The sequence below is a fragment of the Symsagittifera roscoffensis genome, chromosome 9 (assembly GCF_963678635.1).
Source record: "Symsagittifera roscoffensis chromosome 9, txSymRosc1.1, whole genome shotgun sequence".
In the NCBI taxonomy this organism is placed as follows: domain Eukaryota; kingdom Metazoa; phylum Xenacoelomorpha; order Acoela; family Convolutidae; genus Symsagittifera; species Symsagittifera roscoffensis.
This window is the reverse complement of record NC_087070.1, coordinates 45,814,786-45,833,632: the sequence shown is the minus strand read 5'-3', so window position 1 is coordinate 45,833,632 and position 18,847 is coordinate 45,814,786. Positions and strand designations below refer to the sequence as shown.

The following is an 18,847-nucleotide window of genomic DNA, read 5'->3' as shown; positions in this document are numbered from 1 at the left end:
AACGCTGGGACATCTGTGGAAAGTTTTATCACACAGCAAGTCAATGCTGGTGGAGACAAAAACCACAAGGACAAGATGCAACGCTCATCTTTCCAAATGAGCCAAAAAACTAATAAAGCCACCGAGTCAGCCCCCCAAATCATCTCAATCATCTAAATCATCAAAACAATCAATTCAACCCGATGAGATAATCAACCTTTACGCAATAATTCCAGCGGAAGGAACAGTTTTGACTTACACAAAATTACGATTCTCATCGGGATTACAAAGAAGAGCCCTGGTTGATACAGGAGCCTGCGCAAATGTCATTTCAAAACACATTCGACGACTTAAAAGATGAAAAATCTCTATACCACCCTCTTAAAATAAGTGAATACGAATGGCAGGAGGACAACTCGTGCCAATTGAAACAGAAGTAACAATAGAATTTAGATTGGCAGATATGACATTTGTAGAATCTTTTCTCGTTCTACACGCGGCCAACTCAATAATTCTAGGAAATCCGTTCTACAAAAAACACCACATTCATATCTGTGCCAAGTATAATTTACTTCATTTCCCAGACCTGACTCTGCAAATTAACGAGATAAAACCTCCAAACGAACCTAGAATAATTAATCGAGTGAAAAAAATTCCCTCCGATTCTAACGAAACGTCAAACAATGGTCGACACCGAGTTGCTCATATGTTGCTCATATGTTGATTAGGCATATGCACTTTCAACATGCACATCAGGGGTTGGATTACATGCGTGCTGTAGTTCAGTTGAAATACATTGTTCTGAAGTTGCGCTGGTTACTTGGGAACATCGAAAATACTTGCATAACATGCCGTAAGCGCAAAGCAAAAACGGTTGTGCCCATTATGTCTGACCTACCGATTGAAAGACTGGGTTACAAGCAGCCTCCCTTCTCCAACACAGGTGTTGATTACTTTGGCCCGTTTCAAGTGCCAATACGCCGAAGTACCGAAAAGAGATGGGGTTTCCTATTTACCTGCCTCACGACTCGAGCAGTTCACATCGAGTTGGTTCCATCTCTCGATACTAGTTCCTGCGTCATGGGCGTAGAGCGATTTATTGCAAGGCGAGGTACCCCCAAAACCATTCTTTCTGACAATGGCACGAATTTTGTTGGTGCTCAAAAGGAGCTCCTATCCTGTGTCCAAAATTGGAACAAAGTCGCCCCGGCCGTTTTCGTCCACAAAGGCATTAAGTGGAAGTTTAACCCGCCCATTGCCCCTCATCACGGTGGCGCCTGGGAGCGGCTAGTGAGAAGTGTTAAGCGAGTGTTGTACGACATATTAGGCAACAGGAGATTAACTGAGGAAGTTCTAGGAACAACGCTCTGCCTAGTTGAACAATTACTTAACGCAAGACCGATCACTCCGGTCAGTTCAGATCCGCACGACCTAGAGGCACTCACCCCGAATCACTTCATTCTCGGTCACAGCGTAGCTAGCTTCCCGTCGTTAAGTTTCGAATATAACTTTGATTATAAAAAGCGTTACGTCAGAGCACAATCGTACGCTAACGCAGTTTGGTCACGCTGGCTGCGTGAATATGTACCATCTCTCAACAAGAGAGCAAAGTGGAATAATGATTCGGATGTCACACTGAAAACCGGCGACTTGGTTTGGGTAGTCGAACCCGACAGCCCACGTGGGCATTACCCACTCGCCCGTATTGCTAAACTACACTACGGCAAAGACGGATGCGCCCGATCCGCCGATATCAAAACTGTTACGAGCGAGCTGATACGACCGACCGTAAAACTCGCACCTGTTCTTCCGTCTTTAGGGGCGGAGGATGTTGCAGCGCAAAACGTAACTAATGCGTGAAACATAAATCGTTCAAATTTAAAACTACGAACTACAAAAGAGCAGTTTTTTTTTGCACTTTTGCAGTTTCTGCAAAAGTCAAGCTGGTTTTTAATTGCTTCAAAAGTGAAGCAGTTTCGGAAAAAGTCAAGCTGGCGTTGCGTCCGATATACGATGATGTAAGTAAAAAGTTTGAGTTATAGTCGTTTATGACTGATTATGTCCGTTTATACAAAAAATTGTGGATATATTCCGATTTATGACCAAACACGAGTATTTACCGAGAAATACGAATAAAATATTGATTTTAACTTTGTTTTGTGGAGATTAGCGCACATCAACTGTTTCATAAACTTGATATTCATCCAACTGTAATAAGATGGCACACGCGCAAATTGCGGTCGAACCTTACGGAGGAACGGAAACAGATAAAATTCAGCAGTTTGAGCAATTGTTCCGAGGATACATCGGAGTAGCGGGAATCGACCCTGGCCAACAAGCGAACTTCTTACAACTACATCTACGAGAAGCGGCACTGCTGTTTTACCAGACGCTGCCAGTAGCAATCAGAGCGAACGTGGAGAACAGCCTCACAGCTCTAAGGGATCAATTTTGCAATCCGCAGCTCCAGGAAGTCCACGTACACGTACCGATTCACCCGAGAACTTCTTGGTGAACTTGACGAATAAAGCGCAACGAGCGTATCCAACGCGAGATTTGCCAGCTGTCGACCCAATCGATGTTGCATTAAACGGAGCACCATTAATAGCAGATACGGCGAGATTTCATCGAGAAACTGCACAAAGACAAGAAAGAATAGATGCAGTAAATGATAATCGCAATGAACAAATTAGACGATTGTTCATAAAAGGAATGCCAAACTGGCTGCGATCAAAATTTATGGAGCAACCACAAGCAACTACTGTCCAAGAATTGTGTAATTTGACAAAGAAGCAAATCATTATTCGAGAAGTATGCCGAAAAGAAGATAACCCGGAAGACGGATTTAATGAAGTAAATGACAGAGTCTCAGAAAATTTAATCACTGCTCTCACAAAATTGTCCACAAATCCGGAACAAATTGAGAAGCAGATCAACGAAATGAGATCACAAATAACTGAGCAGTCAAAGAAACAATCGAATGCGCCTTTTCAACAAAACAAGAACAACACCAACCAAAATGGTCAGTTTAGTGGTAATCAAAATCAAAATAATTTGCCTGGACAGCAACAAAGTGGCAGGAAAGGAAAAAACAGAAATAATTGGCAAAACCAATTTGGATTTAGCAATAATCAGCCTAATTTCCAAAATACGGGACCAATTGCACCTCAGTAATATCCTCCATGGTACCTATACCAACAGTACCAAAATATGCAGCAAAAGCAACCGATAGTGCAAATCCAACCAGCACAGGTACAGCCAAACGCGAACTACCTGCAAAAACAACAACACTTCACTGGAAATCAGACAGCGCAAGCTGAAATTCAATTTCCCGGTAGACCTTTTGCACCAAGGGTTCGACCACCAGCAAAACGCTGGGACATCTGTGGAAAGTTTTATCACACAGCAAGTCAATGCTGGTGGAGACAAAAACCACAAGGACAAGATGCAACGCTCATCTTTCCAAATGAGCCAAAAAACTAATAAAGCCACCGAGTCAGCCCCCCCCCCCCCCAAATCATCTAAATCATCAAAACAATCAATTCAACCCGATGAGATAATCAACCTTTACGCAATAATTCCAGCGGAAGGAACAGTTTTGACTTACACAAAATTACGATTCTCATCGGGATTACAAAGAAGAGCCCTGGTTGATACAGGAGCCTGCGCAAATGTCATTTCAAAACAGACATTCGACGACTTAAAAGATGAAAAATCTCTATACCACCCTCTTAAAATAAGTGAATACGAATGGCAGGAGGACAACTCGTGCCAATTGAAACAGAAGTAACAATAGAATTTAGATTGGCAGATATGACATTTGTAGAATCTTTTCTCGTTCTACACGCGGCCAACTCAATAATTCTAGGAAATCCGTTCTACAAAAAACACCACATTCATAACTGTGCCAAGTGTAATTTACTTCATTTCCCAGACCTGACTCTGAAAATTAACGAGATAAAACCTCCAAACGAACCTAGAATAATTAATCGAGTGAAAAAGTTCCCTCCGATTCTAACGAAACGTCAAACAATAGCTCCGCATCAAACAATTCTTGTAGAATGTCATTTAAAGGACGCATGCCAGGACATGGCAAAAACAACCGGAATCGTAATTCCATCGAAAGAATTTGAAGAAAATTGCGAAATTGCATTCACTTCCTCAATTAGTGAAGTTCTGAAAAATAACCTGCTGTACATCACTGCATTTAACATAACTGATCACAACGTGACATTGCCTTTCAAAACTGACATTGAAAAATTTTCAATTCTGACCCTAAAAGAAGCCGAAAATCTTATACCAATTGATGCAGAAATGCTTGCTTTTGCAAAAATGAATAATCCAGACGATATTGAAATGGGCATTAACGAGCTAATTCAGCAAAATTGTAATAAACAGCAGTCTCAACAGCAACGCCAACCCGAGTATGAAAAATTTTGGTTTCCTACACCTGAAACATGTCAAAACCCTGAATTACTTCCACAAATCCAACGTGACATTTACGACCAAATTCTTCATTTTCAAGGTCTCGAAAATTGAACCGAAAATAAACTTTCAAGCTCGATTGACATTTATCAAGAATTTTAAGTGGGAGAATTCGGTGTTGACACAAGAGCAAAGGTCAAAAGTAGAAGATTTGCTTGTTTAATTTTCGGATATCTTCGCCAAACATAGATTTGATGTTGGTTATAATTCCGATCTCAAAATCAAACTGAAACCAGAACACACACGACCTTTGTACACACAAGGCCCACCTACGCCGATACATTTGCGTCAAGAATTGACAGTGAAACTTGCCCTAATGCACTATTATGGACTTATAACAACATTGTCACATTCAAAATATAGCAGCCCATTGTTTGCGCATCGAAAATCATCTGGTAAATTGCGGATGTTGATTGACCTCAGAAGGATAAATCATTCACTAAAGAATGACTATATCAACAGCAACTTTCCGATCTCAAACATGACCGATGCATCAAATCACTTTGCAGGAAAGAGCTTGTTTACCAAACTTGATTGTTCGCAAGCATACCACTCTGTACAAATGGCAGATGACCTTTCAGTCCAACTTTTGGCATTTAATTTCGGTTCACGAACTTATGCATACAAATGTCTAGCTCAAGGTCTAAGCAAATCAGTCACCGGTTTCAGCTCATTCATACGTCACTATCTTGACTCATGCTTAGCAGCCGACTTATGTACACAGTTCATGGATGACATCGGAAGTGCAGTGAATAATTTCGATCAACTAATACCAACCCTCTCAAAATCCCGTGTAAGGAAATCGGGATTAAAATTATCACCGAATAAATGCGAAATAGGAACGCAACGAATGAAATTCCTTGGTAATATAATTACACCAGCAGGAATATCACCTGAACAAGAGAAAATTTCGACGTTCCTTAAGAAAATTAAAATGCAGCAAACTGTAAAACAAGTTAAACGACTAATCGGATTTGTTCAGTTCTTCCGGAATTATATGCCAAGCCTAATTGAAAAACTGATACCATTTTATCGCCTACTCAGACAAATATAGCATTTCAAACAAATGAGGAGCATCAGAAAAGTCTCGAAGTGCTAAAACATGATCTAATCCAGGCAACGGAAATAACGCTCCGCTTACCAAAACTAGGATTACAATTCGTAATACTCTGTGATGCAAGCTATCATGGAACGGATTTCGTGCTAATGGTTGAAGACTATGTGAAAACTGATAATAAAGGCGAAATGAAAACATATACATCAGTGTCACTTGGTTCAAGACTCTTCAACACAGCACAACTGAAGTTCTCCATCTACTATAAAGAGTTTTTAGCACTATACTTCGCTCTCGATCATTTTTCTCATTTCATCTGGGGATCATCAAAGCCTGTGATAATACTGACTGACAATCGAAGCTTAACCCAGATCGCGTCATGGCATTCAACATCATTATCGCACATATACCTGGAAAAGCGAATTATACAGCAGATTTTTGTCTCGAATGCAAACTGACCCATCAGCTTCCTTGTTACTGAAATTAGCGGACAAAATACCAGTGCGAGAAATACAGATTGAAGCCACAGCGAAAGTACCGGATGCATCTCTGAACCTGATCCACTCAATGGATGAGGCATTTCCCGAAAAGAAGAAGATCGATTACAACCTCAGAGCGCAATTGCTAGAACTTGGACTGTATGAAAACGTTATGAGAGAGCTAAGCTCACAGGAAGCTAGCGACACCATCCAACGGCAAAATTTTGTCCGAATAACGAGACCAATCATCGCAGCAGTACAATACCCTGATCCTGCTGATGTTTTCAGTGAAATGAATATGAATCACGAAGTACTCAACTTGAAAAATGAACAAGACAAAGATCATGATATAGTAGAAGCTAAGGATTGGAAACGCAATGAACAAATTCCAAATCTCACGTACGAAAGCAGCTGCAAGAAGAAGTATGCCAAGCAATTCAATCGGCTGATAATTGACGACGAAGTTCTTTATCGAAATTTCTATGATGACACGGGACAGGTAAAACATAAGCAATACTGCTTGCCAAAACATCTTTGGAACGAGGTCGTGTATCGAATACACAACTCGCGAACCGGTGGACATCTGGGAATGACAAGAACCACAGAAGAGTTCAGAAAACGATTCTACCTTACAGGATTCACTAAATTCTTCACTAACACAATCAAAAATTGCTTAACATGTTTGCAACTCAAAAGAGCATCTGCAAAATATCAAATTCCACCATTGCAGCCAATCTCGTCGCTGCAATGTTTTCCAGGAGACATGATGCAAATCGATATTGTTGGACCATTGAAGTCCCCAGTATACAAATTTGTATTAACTGGAATCGATGTCTTCTCCAAGTACTTGTTTGCAGCACCATTGAAGAACGCTAGCGCCGATACAGTTGCAAGGGAACTCACGAAAATGTTTTTCATGCACCTACATACCGAAAAAGATAATCGCAGATCTCGGAACGACATTCACGTCGGAGCTAATGCATGAATTGACAACTCTATTAGAAGTCCAAATCAACCATGCAACGCTGAAACATCCACAATCATTTGGTCTTGTCGAGCGATCTCATGGACCTCTAAAAAGGATCCTGAAGCTGAATACTAATGAACAAGGGTCAGACTGGCACAAATATGTCCCATTGGCAACATTTATTCACAATACGTCATACTCTTCATCAATTGGATGCTGCCCAAGCTCATTTTTTCATGGAAGAGAACCGACAAAACCACTTGATCTTCGCTTTTCGACGAAAGCAATGGAAGCAGTAACAGCAGAATCAGACTTCGTCACGGCAATGCAAGATGCATGCGATGCTAGAAAAGTTCAAAGAAACAAAAAACAACTTGATTTCTTCGTACCACAAGTATCGAGGTTATTACGATCAAAAGGCACTTGCGCAGCCCCTCAAAGTTGAATCATTTTGTCTACTACTAAATCCTCTGTTGACTACTCAATCAGACTTTGGAAACAAATCAATGCAAGTCTGGATACCCCTGTACAGAGTTGAGAAATTGTTAACAAATTCGAACTACATAATTCGGAAAGTTGGAACTAACTACACTCAATGTGTGCATCGAATTCGTCTTAGACCAGTTGATCCACAGCATCAGCCAGATGATGTCGATCCAATAGATCCAACGAAGTTCCAAACGGATCCCTCACTCGGGGAATACCGAAGCGAACCAGGACTTTTCGACGAAAACTTGCCGAAACTCTTAGATGAGATCCAACCTGATAAAAGTGACGAAAGAGATCAACCAGCCGCACCAGGTAGAATCAGACTGTCAGTACCCTTTGGAGCGCCAGCAGTTGGAGCAGCACCCGCACCAGTGCCAATTTCAGCAGCACCGATAGTGGCACCACTACCGGTCCCAGTACCAGTAATACCACCACCACCGGAGTTACCACCATTTGAACTACCAGCTGCGCCACCACTGGATGTCATTAATGAGCAGGTCCATGAAAAATTACCCAACAACGAATCTGATCCCGAGGGATACAACCTCGACGAATTGTTTCGCGAACCACAGCCAGTTGCTCGAAGAAAAGCAGCAGCCGAAGCTAGGGACCGAATTCACGCCCAACTTCGGTTCAGTAATGATGTTCGATATCATCCAATACCCAGCCGCCCAAAACAACCGCGAAGGTATGGACTCCGAACCGTTGACGGACACGAAGTGGCTCCAGTTACATTCAGTCCACGATCAGCGCAGAATGACAATAAAGCAAATATACGAAAGAAAGCGGAGGAGGCTAATGAAGACTTTCCTCCACGAGAAGCGAAAAGGAATATTATTAATGACAGCGTGAAGCGAGCGAAACAACTGACTAAACGAAAAGATGGACCAGGCAGTAGCAAAGATTCGGTAAATGCAATCTATGAGCCAAATATCTTTGTTGGAGAAGGTGATGTTTTACAGTTCCCTGGCTCTATAGCTCACTGCGTCTCCAGTGACTTTCAAATGGCAAAAGGAGTAGCAAAGCAGATCAACAGCGCATACCCATGTATCAGACCAACCCTTAAAAGCATTGAAACACCGATAGTTGGATCATCAGTTTCAGTTTCTCTGCCTTGGGAAAATAAGTCAATCTTCAATTTAGTCACTAAACCACAATTCTTTGACAAGCTAACATACTACGATTTGTCAAGAAGCATCAACTGCATGAAGCAGCAGCTATTGCAGAAAGGAATAATCGCAATAGCCATGCCAAAAACTGGATGTGGACTCGATAAATTGAAAGAAAGTAGAGTTTTCAGCCTAATTTACGACATTTTCGAAAAAACTAACATCAAAATCTTTATTTATGTATGACAAAAAATCCGGATATCAGCTAGTACCGTTCATGCATGCATTCAAAACATTTGCCACTACAGCCCACGTTGAGGTCGATTGAAACACCACAAGTCGGAGCCTCAGTTTCAATGCACATTCCTTCTCAGAACAAATCAATCTTCAACTTAGTGACAAAATCGTAATATTTCAAAAAACCATCTTACTATGACCTCACACGCAGCCTCCGCTGCATGAAGAAGCAGCTAATTGAACAACGAATCAAACAAATCGCACTTCCCAAGATAGGATGTGTACTTGATAAATTACAAGAACATTCAGTTTTTAACATCATCTTCGACATCTTCCGAAAAAGTGACATCAAAGTCTTCATATAGTTTAAACCAATTTACGGCGCTGTCAGCGATCATTAGACCACCAATGAGGAACCTGTACGAAGTGGGTCCACTAGGAGGCAACATCTTCATGAAGATCTCGAAAAATCCACCTGTTGCCCACGTATTAACATTAGGAATAAAAAACTTTTAGTGCCCCCACCAAAGTTGTGAGTGGATTTTGAAAGTTCTGACGACATTCATCACCAGTGCTCAAATGAGGAACCTGTACGAAGTGGGTCCACTAGGAGACAACATCTTCATGAAGATCTCGAAAAATCCACCTGTTGCACACGTATTAACATTAGGAATAAAAAACTTTTAGTGCCCCCACCAAAGTTGTTAATGGATTTTGAAAATTCTGACACCATTCATCGCCAGTGCCCAAATGATGAACTTGTACGAAGTGGGTCCACTAGGAGGCAACATCTTCATGAAGATCTCGAAAAATCCACCTGTTGCCCACGTATTAACATTAGCAATAAAAAACTTCTAGTGCCCCCACCAAAGTTGTGAGTGGATTTTGAAAATTTTGGTGCGATTGATCTCCAGAACCCTAATAAGGAGCCTGCTGGAAGCTGGTCCACTAGGAGAAAACAACTTCGCGAGATCTCGAAAAATCCAACTGTTGCCCATGCTTAAGCATTACGAAAAAAAAAAGTTTTTCGCCCCCCATCAACGAGTCGAAGGAAATTCAAAATTTTTGGGCTCATTGATCTTCAAATCACCAATGACGAACAGGCGCGAAGTTGGTCCACTAGCTGACCAAAATTCGGTAACATACCTCAATTCTCAACATTTCCATGTATTAGTATAGGAAAAACAAAACAAAAATAACTTTCGAGGGATATCTTTGCAGAAATGCGGAAAGAAAACACTCAAATGTGCCGGCAAAGATCCAACGGAACTGTTAGGACAACCCTAAAAGGTTACAAGCAATGCTGAAAAACAACACGTGACTTTTAAAAGCTAATTAGAACATCATAAATATCAACAAATTTGATGAAAAACTGAAATTCATCAATTTTAATTAACTGACGCCAAATTTTGCTCAGGCGAACCAGCAAATTGCTTGAATAGCCTATAGGAGTGAAGTGCAGCTACAGTAGAAGAAACGAATTGAAAACACAAAAAGCCAGGCACTGCACAAAATACGATGATCGCGACCAATGCAAAAACATCGTTGAAACGTGTAATTTTGACTTTTTCAAAAAAAAGTCGATCACCTTCATTCAGGGAGTAAGGCCAACAAAGGCACAAAACACCCATACGAAGAAGACAAAAAGACTTCTGAGGGAACAAAATTAAAAAACGAGTAGAAGACTAAGCATCAAATTAGAAGCATGTATAACAGAGAACAAATTGCGTTTCTAGTTAAAAAGCTTCAAAAACAAAGTGAATATTTCAATAAAACAAATCAATGTTAAGTTGTTGAAAACACATTCGAAATTATTGAGGATACGAGAAGAACTTAACAGCCTCATCTTAACTCAAACACCGACCTCAGCATCGACAGAGCAACACGAATGTCATGCAACGAACGAACGAAGACAGCGATACCAAAATGTGAAATGAAACGACGACCAAAACTAGTCAGCTACTCCACGCAACAGTACTTGCCGTGCAAATTTAGTTACAGCTGACAACTGAATACATCATGATATCATTAATCTATCCTTATCATATATCACTTTAACTCCCAAACCCCGGCTCAAGGTGGCTTAACAATTATCTTCCCTTTAAATTGAATTTTGTTTACTCTCATTTTATAAATTGAAGTAATATCCTGTGCTCCTAGTACTATGAGATCTTCTAACTTATTGTGATTATTGTGATATAACCTTCGATAGATACATATCTTATTGATAAACGTATATTTTTTTTTAATCAAAAGCAGTCTTAAATTATTATGCGAATTATTGTAAATGTATCTGATGAAACACTTCAACCACCCGGGAAGACTTCTTCTTGTGAGGTTGCGTGACATTCCTTCATGATTTCATTCATTCTAATTAATCATTTGAACCGAATAGATTACATAATTCACCTTGATGATAAAATAGAGCTGCATCATATTTTTTTAAACTATGTAAACATTGATGGTAATTAATACCAATCATCGGAATCTTATATCGAGCTAGGAATCAATTGGAGACAAATCAACTGAATAAAATATCCTAATCATGCTCTTACTTGCGCTGATCGACTTGAGAGATATCAGAAGCTAGGAATCGGAACCAGCATCCTTTAAAGCAAGATAGGTCTTAACCGCTCGAGACATATCGAAAATAATGAATCCAATCTAAATACAATTGATAGCCAGTAGCGCTAAAAAAAATTACCAATTGAACAGCTCGCATTACACTAAACGACAATATATCCGTATTGTCCACCCGCCAGATACGGAATATTATACCTGTCAAATCTAAGATGAAGGCTTCAAGCGAATTAACCGGTTGCGAGAATTTTCGCTTAAGAAGCGGCGACTCTTTATTTTTGTAGGAAAAGTTTGATGTATTTGGAATGATTGCATATTCTCAAAAATTTTCACTCTTATTTATTTTCAAAAGATAAACAAATAAGGTTTTTTGTCCAATTTTTTCTCCACTCTTCTCACTTACTTTAGTTGAGAATCTAAGATTTTTAGTCCAACTTTTGAAATTTCCCATTTCATCCCGCATCAGTATAACAAATTCGAAAAGAATCAAACAGCTAGCTCTAGCTGGGCCTCTAGTTATCTTTTATCGAGACATAAGAACATTTTGGTTCGCCTAGTTTTTTTCATTATGTTTCATTTTTTCCCCACTTTTCATGTTCTATTTAATGCTTGTGTTCTATCGCAAAAGGTGCGGAGCACCGCTTCACCTCTGGGTACAAAAAATCTATGATTTACTTTTTCTTGGCCGAAGTAATCACCCTGTTCTACACATCTCAATATTACTTTCCTAGTAAACTTTTGCCTTGTGGAAATACGATTCTGCCGTATGTTTTGTTACTCAAACTTGCGAAGAAACTCAAAAGTAGAATACGGAAATACGATTCTGCCGTGTTTTGTTAGTTGAATTTGCGAAAAAAACTCAATAGCTGAAAATGGAATTGCGATTCTGCTTTTGGTTATTTACCTTTGCGATAGGCAAGGGTAGTGCAATCGGGCACTAGATTTTTTTCCGTAAATTTCTTTGCTCACAGGAGTCATTTCATCTGGGCTCCTTTATTTTCTGCGATGCTTAATTTCTTGAAAGTTTTTTTAAATGACTATCATTTAAGTAGTAATTAGGTAAAGACCGTTTCCGGTTTTAATTATTTTTATACAATTTCTCTATTTTTTGGGTTCGTTGTTTGTCCTAGTTTATTTTCCGTTTTTTTAAACGACATTTTTTAACTGATAGGTTTTTTATTGGCTTACTTTGTAGAGCATGTGAATTTTCGCAATTTAAACAATTTTTTACTAGAACTGAAAGGTCAGGTAATTTGTAAATTTACAAAGCCTGATTTTGGGTTTTTTTCAAGTTTTTTTTCAAATATTTAAAAGGTTTCAGTGGGGCGTTCAACAGTGCCGAAGTACAACAATGCCGAAAAATGCGGGAAAATTTCAAAATAATTAAAACGCAATTTCTAAAGAGCGGTAAATTACTGACGCTAATTATCAAAGAAAATCACTCCAATTTCGGCGCCAAAATGTCTGCAACTGCAAATTTAACAATAATTTTGGAGCCAAAACGTCTAAATTGCAAATTTTCTTGCTCAAATTTCTTTAAGTGTCACTTAAGATTGTAAACGTTCACCGTTTAATTTTCGATTGCCGCACTTGATATGTTGAAATTTGTTCATATTTTTGGTGCTGTTGAACTAAGTTATCATTTTCGGCACTGTTGAACTAATTTTTTTCCCGGCACTGTTGTACTTCGGCACCGTTGTACTGCTCTATTGCAGTTCATATTATATTCGATATAGCCCAGTAATTTTTGATTGCATAATTTCGAGGGCGAATTTATTCTCATGCTGTTATATATTTCAGATTGGATGGGTCGTATAAGCTTTCAACTTTGTGAAAATTTTTATGACAACAGTTTTGTTTACGGCAAAACCAGGTTTCAATCAAAAAAATTTTTCGCCGCTCGGTCATTGATTTTCTTTTATTTTTAAGACTGTTTATGAACTTTTTTCTGTACAACCATGAAGTTTTTGTAGCTGTATTTTTTAAAAAATTTTCAAGTTATTTTTTCAAGTTATTTTTTCAACTTAATTGTTCGGAATTTTTTAAAGTAGTTTTATTAACTTCAGAATTTTTTTTCATCGCAAATGTTGCGAAGCTTTGCTTCGCCTCTTTGTCAAACTTGCGCAGAAACTCAATAATAGAATATGGAAATATGGTTCTGCTGTATGTTTTCGTATTCAAACTTGCGAAGAAACTCAATAGAGTAGAATATGGAAATACAATTCTGCTGCAATTTGAAATGTTTTTTTTTGAAGAATAAAAGTTTTGAAGTGAAGATTGCGTATTTGTTATTAATGATAATACATGGTGGTTTGAATTTTTGTCTTTGTTTTCAGGAATCGGCTGGGAAAATACCCACTTTGCTCTGGGAGTGTTAATGATTCTATCTTGTCTGCCTCTGTTTGCCTTGAAAGCTCAGAAAGCAAAGGCAAAACGCGACTGAAGGTGATCCAGAAGTTTTATTGGAGAGTATTTAAAGTTTTCTTAGATTAAAATATAATGATAGATTAGAAAGTATCATTTTTGTATATCATTAATTATAATTTTTCTTTTTTTGAAGGCATCAAAGAAGAAATGTTTAATTTCAGTTGGAAATGGTAACTATTGACTCTTGGAATAAAGCATGCGCAGAGTCTATTCAAATTGCCAAGACATCATCAAAAGATGTCTCTTCAGAAAAATCAACAACTGGCAAAGAATCAATTGCCATATCTGGTAAAATCAGTGAATCAGAAAAAAATATTACTGGCAATTTAACTAGCGACGTGGTTTCAGAATTAGCGCCCGAAGAAATTGCCTCTAAATTGGCTCTAATAGTTAAACATTTACAGAAAAAGGACTATCGAAATTTATTTTCTTGGCCGTGGACTGATGTATTTGCACCAGGGTTTAAAAAGTTGTTCCCTGAGCAGACGACATTGAGACAGGCTATGAGCGATGTTTCACAGCATAAAATCTTATCTGCACTCAGCTTGTATTCAATATGTTATGTCATGTTTGAAAATGCTGCAAAATATGGCACTGATAATGAGTCTTTCCTGTATAAGTACGGGAAAAAGATGCAAGAGTTTTTGCTGAAAGAATGTCAAAAGCAGTTTCCAGGTTTCTCTGTGCCCGACGGGGAGGTGATTTTGAATGGAGTGGATAAATATTCAGAGAGGAAGAGAAAAGCATCGTTTGAAGAAGGTAGTGGCGATAGATCGCCGGCTAAGTTGTCGAAGTTGGAAGAAACGGTCGTGGACTTGTTGGATAGAGGCAAAGATGACAACGAGGTAAACAGTTATCATTCAAATTGAAGTTTCAATTTGGTACATCAAATTGGTACACAGGGGCGGATTTAGGGGGGGGGGGACGTGGACGCCCCCCCCCCCCCACTCAGGGATTCGACCCCCTGCCGACCCAAAGGGTCCCCCCTTTGATACTTTTTCAGAAATCCATTGTTGGCCGACCGACCCTAAAATTTTTATAAGGGCGCCTTTGGCGCCAATATATACTAACTTTGAGGGGGAGCGCGCGCCACAAAAAATGCTATTTTTTTGTCAAAATTTTTCAAAAATTGCCCAAAAACGGCTTTTTTGACTGTTTTTTCAAAAATTTGCCTGTGGCGCAGAAAATTTAGCCAAAGTAGGGGCAAAACAGTGCTTTGGGAGAGCTCCAAAAATCAATTTGGTCGAGCTAAAAAAAAAAGGTCGTCAAAATTTTGGAAAATTTTTTGAAAATCCGCCCCCCCCCCTCGAGAAAATCCTAGATCCGCCCCTGTTGGTACATCAAACAAATTCAAGTTTCGATCAGAAACAATGAACTCTTAATTCGACGCGAGTCACTCAATTGTACATGAAAAAATGCGATTTTATAAAAAATGATCTTGCAACTACATTCAACTCTCAGAATATGCAACATTCTCTTTTTACGGGTGTTTTTGGAAAAGTGAATATTTTGTCAATCGAATGTCGCAAATGATGCGAAGGTGACGACGCTATGCTTCGCCTCTGTTTATGAAATGACTCGCGGTGTACACTTGTGACTTAAGTCAAGTTAAAACCGCCAGTAGATTCAATCACAAAGGAGAAACAGCACACTAGTGATTGAATATTTTTTACAGGAATTGAGAACTGTGATGGACGCTTTTGTGAGTAAAAATGCGGCAGGCGAGAGAGTGTTGAAGTTTGTCACTCCTGAAGAGAGCCAGGAGACCATCACCTCTCACTCCTATGTAAACACTCAGCCCAAATTCGACAAAGCTAAAGTACAGGTTGGTGACGCTATTTCTACTTATTTGTACAATTTTGGCTCATGAAACATTTTTACGAAATCGCTTTCTTTTTTTTACGATAAAATAACGCAGATCATTGCCGCTTGGCGCGGGAGTTAAAACATAAAAAAGCATTGACGTGTTTCGGTTAAACTAAATTTATTTGATACCTTTGTTAATTATTCACGCATTTGTCAATTATTTTTTTGTTTTAGTCATTGAAGTACATTAACTATCGGTTAATGAATTTTGTATGATTGTTTTTTGTTTCGTATATGAAAATTCTAATGTTGCCTCTGACAATCCTCTGGGCGACTATCAAAAAATTGTATAAACAATCAATTTTCATCGATTTTTCTGTAATTTTTACTGTCGGTTGTCAGGCAGCTGTGGAAATTTTTAGAGATGGACGCATTACGTAATATGAAGTTTCTTTTTCGCATCTATTGGTCTGTTAAAGTTCCGCGTGAAATTTTGATGAAATTTTACGAGGTACTGGCTGGGTTTTCTTACGGTTTTTTCGGTCACGGTTGCAGGGGTCCCAGTGTCATCCGCCTCCTCAAGGTGGGACCGGCTTCGGCGAAATGGATGACATCTCCCTCCCACATGGATGGTCCTGCACTGAGCAGGCCGGGGGCTAATAAAAAAATGGGTTTTCTTACAGCAATTTATGCTTTACAGGTGAAGCCTTACAGATACCACACAGTTGCGCCTTTTTCCTCTCACGCACCTGCTTATGACTCATCCCTCAGTTCGTTTAGCAAGGAGGACTCGGATCTGCTTTACGAGGTATCTTCTTCCGATAAACAATATTTAAGTCTCTTTAAAATGCTGGTTCGAAGTCTTAAATTGTTTTCTGTTTTGAAGAAGTCAAATTATGTGATTATTAAACGATTTTACTCTTTTGAAAATTAATTTGAGATAATTCATAACATGAATAAACAAGATTATTTACGCATCCTGGACTACAGGTTTTTTTCCCCAGTAAGTAACTTCATTGATTTAGTTCTATGAATTTGTACAAAGTGATTGAATTTTGTAATGCCTACTGAAATATAAATATAAAAATATATTGAGAAATTGAAATTCTTTTGAAATTGGCAAATCGATTTTCATTTTTGTTATTTATAATCATGTCTAATCTTCGAAAACATTGTTTGTATAATCAAGATCTTCAAAAAACTGCTATGAGCTTCTTATGTTTTAGCTGAAAAAAAAAGTTTTTTTTTAAAGGAATACTTTGGAAAACCTCAGAAGCAGTTTGCGCGTGAAATCCTGCACTTCGCCAAAAAAAATAATTTCATCACAACGTACTTTGCCGAAGAGTACTTCCAATCGGTTATCAACGACCCCTCAATTCCAGACGACCTTGAAATTCCCTCGAACCTCTCTGAATCCAACTACGAACCACCTGGTCAAGAAGAGCTGGAAAAGTTGAAAGATCTCTCGAAACTGGGAATAGATGTCAGTTTTCTGGAAACACCGGAATCGGAATCCAAAGAGGTTCCGAAAGAGGAATCGCTGCTAAAAAATCTATCTGCCAATGAATTGCTTGACAGAATGATGTCCTTGCAGAATCGAAGATTGAGTCAGCGAAGTGTGAACGCAAAGTTGTTCAATCAAGAAGAATTGATTTCTTCAGTTTTGGTAGAAAAGCTAGCGGATGCTATCGGCAGTAAATCACAGCGTGCAGACTCAGTTGTAAATTGATAGTCAGTAAAAAACTAGGTTAGCTTAGTATCAATTGTTTTGGCTCTGTTTGATGTAACGTTAATTTTGTTCTTGGTTAATTTGACTATATTAAAAGTTTCTTAATTTGGTTAATTTGACTATTTTCAAAAGTAAGTTATAGGATCGCGGAATAGGATCAGTTAATTCAAAAAAAGTGTGAATAAAAAAAAGAAGCTTGAAGTCATGATAACTCGCAATTATTTTTTATTCCATTGAAAAATTCAGTCAATTTTTTTGGCTCATTGACACTTTTCCATTCTTACTAAGCTGTTTTTCCAACGATAGTTGCTCACTTACGTACAATGTTTTTATTCATTCAATTCCGATGGAGTCATCAGGCTATTTTTTATTGTCTTTCTTGCGCGCATAAAAAATAAACTAAAGAAAGTCGAAGTTTTTTGAAACAGTTTTTCTTCTTTTCTAATCTAAAAAATTAAACTTGCTGTCGGCAGAGCCTTCCATAGTACTTAGGCAGCAACATGTTATTCTTTTTTGATTAACCTTCCGACAGGCAATGGTGTTGCAAACGGTTACTAGACTTTTGTCCTTACGAACTTTGCTGATTAGAATTCGCACTTAAAAATGTAACCTTTTTTACAACTTGGTTATTACACTTGCGATCAGTGTAGTGTATTATTAGGAATTTTTTTTCTAAACTAACTCACAAATAAAAGTGTTCGTTACACAAGCAAAGCTTGTGTTATAGTATGAACTCTGTTTTGTTCCAACCTAAGTCGCAAATATTGTTGCGACGCAAATATTGTTGCGACAAAATGCGTTCTTTTTGAAACTGTTCATTTTGATCAGTAACCAGCTATTAAGTACAGCCAGTGCTAAAGATATTAACACAGACTATATATTACAAATAGCACTTAAATTTTAAGGTATCATGGATCTGTAGCGTAGAGGTAGGGAAGGAGACACGCAACAAAATAAGAGGTTTCGAGCCTGGGCAGGGTCGGATGTTTTTAATGAACTTTTTCGTATACCAGTTAAAATGAGCCCGCTCTATAAAGTGATACTTGTTATTTGGTAAATTTCTTTTTGTCCCAAATTGAATGGTACTAATGTGTCATAATTGGGTTCTGTCACTTAGCAATTAGTTAGACTCAGTAGCGTTATCGTTCATATTTTGGTTGTGTATGCCAAGTGCAACTTCGCCTCTGTGTTAAAAGTGTTCACTTATTTAGAAGATGTGACTGTAGCTTTAGAAATTGCATAGCATCTGTTCTCTGCTTTAAGTGCGGCTAGTGTTTTGGTCTTATTAAACGTCAGTGGCTTAGTGGTTAGTGTGTGACTCTTAATCTCTAGGTAGCAGGTTCGAATCTCAGTAGCTGAATTTTTGCTAATTTGAGGCTTAATTCTAATTGCTGTTATTGCAATTTATACTGCGCTTTTTATCGTGTTTTTTGCAAGTGTTTACGAAGCGAAGCTTCGCCTCTGTGTTTACAGAAGCAGAGCGTAGTGGGATTCTAAAAGGCTACT

At 38.6% G+C, this 18,847-nt stretch overlaps 1 protein-coding gene across 1 annotated transcript; it reads left to right on the top strand.

Moving 5' to 3' along the window:
- Positions 1 to 13,971: 13,971 nt before the first annotated feature.
- Positions 13,972 to 17,473, top strand: LOC134854178 (bromodomain-containing protein 9-like). Its single transcript, XM_063870328.1, has 4 exons — positions 13,972 to 14,651; positions 15,482 to 15,631; positions 16,313 to 16,420; positions 16,865 to 17,473. The coding sequence occupies exons 1-4, from the start codon at positions 13,974 to 13,976 to the stop codon at positions 17,339 to 17,341; spliced, it is 1,413 nt and encodes a 470-aa protein (XP_063726398.1). The 5' UTR covers positions 13,972 to 13,973; the 3' UTR covers positions 17,342 to 17,473.
- Positions 17,474 to 18,847: the final 1,374 nt, after the last annotated feature.

Excerpts from the sequence above, each read along its gene's own strand:
- LOC134854178 (XM_063870328.1), top strand. The coding sequence starts at position 13,974 with ATGGTAACTATTGACTCTTGGAATAAAGCATGCGCAGAGTCTATTCAA. Across the intron at positions 14,652-15,481 it reads GAGGCAAAGATGACAACGAG|GAATTGAGAACTGTGATGGA; the intron begins GTAAACAGTTAT and ends TATTTTTTACAG. Across the intron at positions 15,632-16,312 it reads TCGACAAAGCTAAAGTACAG|GTGAAGCCTTACAGATACCA; the intron begins GTTGGTGACGCT and ends TATGCTTTACAG.